At 47.9% G+C, this 7,453-nt stretch overlaps 1 protein-coding gene across 1 annotated transcript in view; it reads left to right on the top strand.

Annotated features, from left to right (window-relative positions):
* The first annotated feature begins 345 nt into the window (after positions 1-345).
* Positions 346-7,453, top strand: part of NOTCH1 (notch receptor 1) — a 74,516-nt gene continuing 67,408 nt past the window's right edge. Inside the window, 2 exon segments of the mRNA XM_020981907.2 lie at positions 346-681; positions 3,542-3,623. Of these exon segments, the coding sequence (XP_020837566.1) occupies positions 624-681; positions 3,542-3,623 (140 nt within the window). The 5' untranslated portion in view covers positions 346-623.

Raw genomic sequence — 7,453 nt, 5'->3', positions numbered from 1 at the left:
TAAAAGACTAGGCGAAGAACAGAAACTTCGTAGCAAGAGCCAAGAATCCCTCCGCAAGCTCGCAACAAACTTTCAGTAGCTTCTGAAACTTTCAAACGAGAAGTAGTCCCTCGGCACGGGACGCCCTCCCAGCCCCAGAAAAGTGCTCAGGGCTCTTCAGGGAGAGCTTTGGACACCCCAGAAAGCACCTTCAGCCCGCGATTTCTCCAGGGAGCTCTGATGCTGAGCGAATCGAGGCTCTACAGAGAGGGGGTGGAGGGGGAGCGGAAGGATTCGGAGAAGAGGGAGTTTCACAACTGAGGGGGGTGGGGAGTAGCAGGAGGAGTGGGAGAGGCGCTGAGCTCTCCCCTTCATTTAGTGTCTTGGCAGCTGTAGGTTACGTAGGGTTGAGCCGGGCGCGGCGCGGAGAAGTCTGCGAGGGAGCGAGAAAACGAGTGAACTGAGGCAGTGCATGCGCGCCCGTCCCCCTGCGAAGAAGGTGAAGGCGAGAGCGAGATTGGCTCCCTGTCCGAGAGATATTTTCTAGGATTTCCCTGCCCGCCCGGAGACCTTATGTCACTCTGAGCCTTCTAGGATTGCCCGAGCGAAGCGCCGCTGGGGGAGAGCTGGCCGCTGCGGGAGGCATGCGGCCGCTCCTAGTGCCCGTCGTCTGTCTGTCGCTGCTGCCGGTCCTCGCACGAGGTAGGACGTGGGGCTGCTCCAGTGGAAATCGGGACTTGGTGGCCCTGGGGGTGGGGAACAATCAGGCGAGGCGAGCAAACCCGCAAACTTTGTGCACTGTTGGAGAAAACTTTTTCCCTCCTGGAGGAGGAACGCGGCTAATCCACAGGATTGGGAAAGAGCGAACAGGAGTGAATTGTACAGGGGAGGGGGAAGCAACCTGGCTTGGTCACTACGGGGATCGTGGTGGTGGTGTTGGTGGTGGCAGCAGCGGAACGGTGGAAAGGTGTCAGTACCTCCCTGGCCGGTATGCGGACCCGCTGGAGTCACCTTTTCCCAGCTTTGCGCCCCTGGCTACATCCAGGATGTCATCCATCCCCACTCCCCCCCCTTTTTCGGGAGACTCCCCCTACCTTCAGGGAGGGCTCCTCTCGCCCCCAGTTTGGGGACTTTGTTTAGGGCGGGGATTTGAGGTGGCACCAGGAGAGGGAGGTCCGGAGTCTGGGTTGTGTGTCCAAACTGATGGAAAGTGTAGGTCAGGGGGAGAGCTCCAGCAGCCTTGGAGACTGGGGCTGACTTCTTGAGCGACCCTTACCCCTCCCGCCCCCTGCCAAACCTGTATCTCTCTACCTACTGCCAAACCTACACTCCCTCCCCCGCCCAATCTACATCCCCTCCCCTCCCCCCCCACCCCCATCCTGCTTTGGGTTTCTTCTCCGCTGCCTGAGTTCTTTTTCTATTCGAACTTGAGTCAGGTTTCCTGTTCTCTCTGGTCTTTTCTTCTCCGTCTGCCCACTGCACTTTCGGGTCGAGGGCTGGGGGCGGATGTCAAGCGGCGCGGGGTTTTCGGGCTCAGAACAAAGTCGAGCTTTTTGCGAGGAAACCGACGGAAGTCCGCTCGTCTGGGCCTTAGGGGGCCTATGTAGCCCCACTCTCTGGGGCTGCAGGAGCTCTGTACCCCGGCCATTCTGCTGACCCTAACCACCCTGGTGAGACAGCCCTCCCGCAAGCTACAGGAAAGTTGCTTGAAACTTGGGGGATGGGTAACTTTTTGGCTGAAAAGCCTAAAACTTTTAAGCATCTGTGATCCTCCCTGGAAAAAGGGGGAAAAAAAGTTTCAGAGAACATTCTCTGGCTCCTGTGGTCTTACCCTCTGTTTTAGAGTTTCCTTCTCTCCTGGCTTTAAGGAATGACAACTCTCAGGGGATTGTGAGAACGATCACTTGCCGGCTCCCCTCCCCCCCGCCCCAATAAGGCTCCCTCCTCCTTCTCAGCCCACGGAACAGCGATGAGTCAGGCAGCCCTCTGCCGGGTGTCCTCCACTCACTGCCTCCCTCCTCTCTGCTTCCCACGCTTCGTGGGCGCCCCTCCCCGAGCAGTTCAAAGAAGAACAACACTGCCTAACCCTACTCTCTCCTCTTTGAAAAAAGTGTAAAAAAAGCCCACAGACTCTGGGCACAGCTACCCCCCACCCCAAACTCTTAACTTGAGTTGACTCTCCAAAAAAGGCCTCTAGCGGGGACGAGACCACTATATTCTCATGCCTGATTTATGTAGCCCGAACCCTAATTGGGGCTTGGGTTGGGGAAGCGCTTTACTTCTCTCTCTGCCCAGGAATGGAGCTGGGGTAGGGGGTGTCCACGGGATTCTGTGAATTGGGCCAGCATTTGGGGGGTGGGGGGTGGGATGAAGGCGGGCCCGTTGGTGCGGCTCAGATCTTCCCGGGAGCAGGTATTGAGTGTCCCGGGAGGTAAGAGTATTCAATCCCAGTCCTACAGTCAATAATGCAACAAGAGGTGTCTTTAAACGAGCTACAATGGGAGGCTCTGATTCCCGCTTTGTTAGAGTTCAGGGGAAGCTGGGCCCCGCAGCTGTCGCATTTTCCCACGAGCCAGGAGGGGAGTGTGTGCGGCTTGCTTTGGGGCTATTCAGACTCCCCCTCCAGGACTGGCTAGATAAGTCACTTTACCATGGATGTTTGAACAGGCAGACAATTCACTGCATTTCTGAGCGCTCACTGTAGTCTTAACTTCCCCCCCACACTCCCTCCTCCCTCTCCTCACCCCTCCCTTTTCCTCTCCTTCCCTTCCCTCCTCCGAAGTTGGAGAGATGTGGGTCTCCCCTAAAGTATAGGCTTCTGGCTGGGTGGGCGAGAAGGGAGATCGAGAGAAGCTTGGGAAAGTCGTGCTGGTGGAATTTTTGAGTAGTTGAGTTGGTCAGATTGGCTTCTGGGTAACTTTCCCATTCTTTGCCAAACTATTGTGTAATTTAGAGCTAGTAGTCTGGAGTAGACCTTGGGTAGTTGGCATTATAGAAAAAGCCCGACCTGCAGTCTACCATTCTTCCTTCCTACCTCCTGTTGAATTCATTAAGAAGTCATTAGAAGGGTATCTACCCCTAAAAAATATGGTACCTGTGTTTGTGTGTTTCTATACATACATACACATGTGTTTTTCTATATGTATACGCACATTTATAATAGGTGTAGAATATTTAGCAAATATACATTTTTCTTATACAACTAATTCAACAATTCAGCAATAATGAACATTTATTAAGTGCTTATGATGGTATAAATAGATTACTATGCTAGGTGAGGTGAGGAAGATAAAACTGAGAAGTCAAGTAAATAAGAATAAATAAGAGGGCTGGACAAGATGATCTCTAAGGTTTCTTCCAGCTCCAAATTTATGATTATATGACTTATCCTGGGTGCAATGAGGGGATGGGGGCGGTGAGGAAGAGGTGAGTTTTCTGGAAAGTTTAAGGGTTGGACTCCGACTCCTGAGGTCTCCAGGGTTGGAAGCAGGTTGGTATGTTAATTAATAGCATTAGACTAATAAATTTGACCCTTCTTGGGCTTCTTATACATATCTCCTAGGTTTTCGGTGTTCCCAACCTTCAGAAACCTGTCTGAATGGAGGCAAGTGTGAAATCTATGACAATGGAACAGAATCATGCATGTAAGTATTCATGCACTTGGAGTGGTCTGAGAACCATTCCCCTCTGCTTTTGTGGGATCTTCAGTGTAGTACTCTTTGATAGTCTTTATAGTAAGTCATTGTCTTTCCTCTGAGATATATGTACGAGGATGAGAAATCATATGGTAACTTTTATTAGAAAAAGTGTGGCAATCACTTAATAAGTACTAGCTACACATCTGCAGTGGTTTGGCTTAGTCTATAAGTTTTTCTTCCCATTTTGGAGTGGAGGGTCACTTTAGGAAAAACTGTTTATGTTTCTTGTCAGGGGCCAGAGCCTGGATTTCCATATCCCTTTTTCTTCCCCCAAGTGTTTCAGTGAGGTTGATTTTCCAGTGGACATAGTTCAGTTTTAAAGAAAGGCATACACAAGTGGAATTGGTGTTCAACTTCCAGCCCATCTGGCTCATAAATCTCAGTGGCTAGAGCAATGTTCCTGGAGTCTCTAAAACCTAAGTTCAGATCCAGCCTCAGATACCAGCCATGTGACTGAGCAAGTCACTAAATCTCTCTCTGCCTCAGTTTCCTCAATTATAAAATGGGGATAATGATAACACCTACCTCCCAGTGTTGTTGTGGGGATCAAAGGAGATATTTGTAAAGTTATTAGTACAGTGCCAGGCATATTGTAGATGCTTAATAAACACCTGTTCTCTTCCTCCCTTCCCTTTTCTGTAGATGTTTCCTCTAAGATAAAGTTAATGTCTATTGTTCTTATAATGGAAGTATCTAAGTTTTAGTACTCCTAGACTTCTCTAGTACAAGGGTTGGATTCTGGAAAAATTCTCTATAATACCTTATTGAAAGAAAAATTTCTTTGTGGGAGGGGGGTGGATGGGAGAGATGAGGGGGAGTTGATTTGACTTGTATGGTACTTCACTTCCTGTAAATTGTCTGTCAATCTAGACTATTTATTCTTTTGGTCTGTATAAATCTAATTCCTCAGTTAGATTGTGAGCTCCTTGAGGACAGAGACTGTCTTTTTCCTCTTTTTGTATCCCAAGCATTTAGCAAAGGCCTAGTATATAGTAGTCACTTAATAAGTATTTATTGACTATTACTTTTTGAGATTAGGATTCTAGTTCCCAAATTATCTCTATAATCATGGGAAAGTCATTTCTCCTTGAGCCTTAGTTTCCTGCTCTGTAAATTGGGGCTTGTAATTCTTGCTTTCCTTCACTGGGGCTTTTGTGAGTAAGCCTCAAGGGAGATAAACAGTGAACATAAGTACTTTTTTAGCAAACCTAAGGAAAAAAGAGTGAGGGATTATTATTTTTAAAAATCTAGTTTGATCAAGTTTTGCCTCTAAGCCAGATGCTCTTCAACTTGAGTTCATCCTTGATGTGAATAATGAGGGAAGCATTTGATAGTTGTGGGGAGGGGAAAAAAAAGAGGAAGGCATCCCCACCACTGAGGCTTCAGATTAAGAGGTAGCCCCTTGCTCTGCATCTCAGAGGCCCTCTCATTCCAACTGTTGACTGGCTGATTTCCTTGACAACACTGGGCATCATGCTTGTGCATCTGTTTCAGTCCAGCTACCCTGCCTGGTTTGGTAGCTCTCTTCCCTGCCCCTCCCCACCCCACCCCTTTCACCCCCTTCCTTCCCCAAAAACTTCAGCAAATTAATCAGGCCCATGAGCAGTTTAATGGACAAAGAGGAGACCTCTTTGTGAGCCTCTAATGAATGAACGCTGGGTTTTTTTTTCCTCCTTTTTGGCTTTTTTCTCCCCCTGCAGAAGCCTCACCGACGCTTGATGCCCTAAATCTTGTTTTCTTTCATTCAAGGACCGACAGCTGGGATTCAGTCGAAATTCGGCAGCTATTGTTGAGGGAGGCAGATTAATGCTGTGTGACTAATCATGTGTGGCTTCCCAGAATGCATAACTCTCCCCATACCCTTCTACCCCACAATCTCTTCTCCCACCCCTACTTTCCTTCTTTGCTATTTTGTCTTACCCCACCCCCAGCAAATTTACATATGTACAGAGTTTTCAGTATAATATAATTGGAGATGGAGAAAAACTTTAGAAAGGCAGCTCAGTATTGCAGAAGGCACATTGCACCCGGAGTTGGGAGACTTGGCCTCTAGTCCTGGCGCTCTCTCTGTAACCTTGAACAAGTTCCTCCTCTCTCTAGACTTCAGTTTCTTAATCCCTACAGTGACTGGGTTGGACAAGATGTTCTCTAAAGGCATTTTTAGCTCTGATGTTCTCTTCTTATTACATTCTGGTTACCAAGTTAGATAAGGATGTTTCCCAGGTGAGAGAGAGAGGAGAGAGGACTACCTTGGACTGCCAGTCATGTTGATGGAAATTTTGGTTGTCAGACATTGAGGTTTTCTCATCTGGCTTGCTGCCCTCTGTAGGAAACGGAAACTCTGTTGGGGTAAAGCAAGTGATTTCCCTTTACTATGCCTGTGGTCACCATAAGGCACGACAGTGTTGCTAGTGTCAACATAGTCCTTGTGGCTGGAGCTTTGAATTTTCATGGTAGTCATGGGCCTTTTCAAGGAGACCCCTTTTCTCATTGCTAGAAGATAATTTGGCTATTGTAGCCTCTAATCCTCTGCCTTAAGCCCTCTAACATGGAACAGAAGACATGACCTTGAAAGAGCTATCCCTCCACCCCCCACCTCTTTTCCCTCCTCCCTTCCCAAATATCTCTTTACTGGGAACTCTACTTCCAAGCTTCCTAAATGAAGCCCAGTCCAGGGCAGAGATAGCAGAAGCTGAGTTGGCCCCTTACATTTTTGGCCCAGGGCCACACCTCAATTTGGCCTGGCACTTAACACGGTTGGGCCATAAAGGCCCTATTGTGCTTCCCTTACAAATCCAATTAGAAAATGGAGTGAAATAAATACCCCAGGATGACTCTAGTAGGGCAATGTTCTGGCATTTGGGGGTTCTCGGTTACAGCAGGAAAGCAGGGAGCCATGGCCATATTGAGGCAAGCCGGGTCCAGACTTACTCTTTTTGATAGGTCTGGATCAGGGATTCAAAACGTAATTGTTTATGGCACTAAGGCAAAGTAACCTTTGTCATTGGATGAGAACCACTGGGAGATGGTTTTGCTGCTGTACCTTGTTTCACTGAAAGCCTAGTCTTTCTTCTGTATTGTCAAATTCCCCTGGACAGGAGAAATCCTTCTTATTTGATGTGAGCTGACTGAGATGCAGCTGACCCACTGTGGCCCTCTCTAGGAGGATGGGGAAGATTCAGGCTTGCCCCAGAACCCTGCTCTTCCACTTGATAGAAGAATGGTAGGTTTCTCTGCAGGGGGAAACTGGCCTTGGGTGTTTACCTTTGGAAGGGCAAAGAACGATGGAGAAGGAGAGACTTTGCCTGAGAAGACATTGGGAGGATTTGGTAGAGGTACCATTTGACTTTTGTACATTTCTGTGAGGTGGGTAGGACAAGGGATAATATATCTCCATTTACAGGTGAGGGAACTAAGGCTTGGAGTGTGACTTGGCACAGGGTCACTAGGTGGTAAGTACTAAACTGAGAGATGAACCCAGGTTTCCTGATTCCTGGTTCAACACTCTTTGTACTATGCCTGAGTACCAACCTTGTTTTGGATTGAAAGAAGTGAAGGAGGAAGAAAGGTTAAATCTAATCATTGGTTTCAAGCTGGGAGGGAAAAAAATTAGTCTGTTACAGGACTTCCTCTGTTTATGCAGCAATTCTGTCTCATAGTTAGAGGATGTAAGGGTTAGAAAAACACATTTAAAAATACTGAGTGTCAAGTAGAAGGGATTGCCTAGAAATGGTTGGGGGAAGATTGCTAGAAATATGAATAGATGGCAAGAAAGA

Source organism: Phascolarctos cinereus, unplaced genomic scaffold (assembly GCF_003287225.1).
Source record: "Phascolarctos cinereus isolate Bilbo 61053 unplaced genomic scaffold, phaCin_HiC Scaffold_2;HRSCAF=192, whole genome shotgun sequence".
NCBI classification, from domain to species: Eukaryota; Metazoa; Chordata; class Mammalia; order Diprotodontia; family Phascolarctidae; genus Phascolarctos; species Phascolarctos cinereus.
The sequence above is the reverse complement of the archived record's forward strand: the minus strand, read 5'-3'. Positions and strand labels throughout refer to the sequence as shown.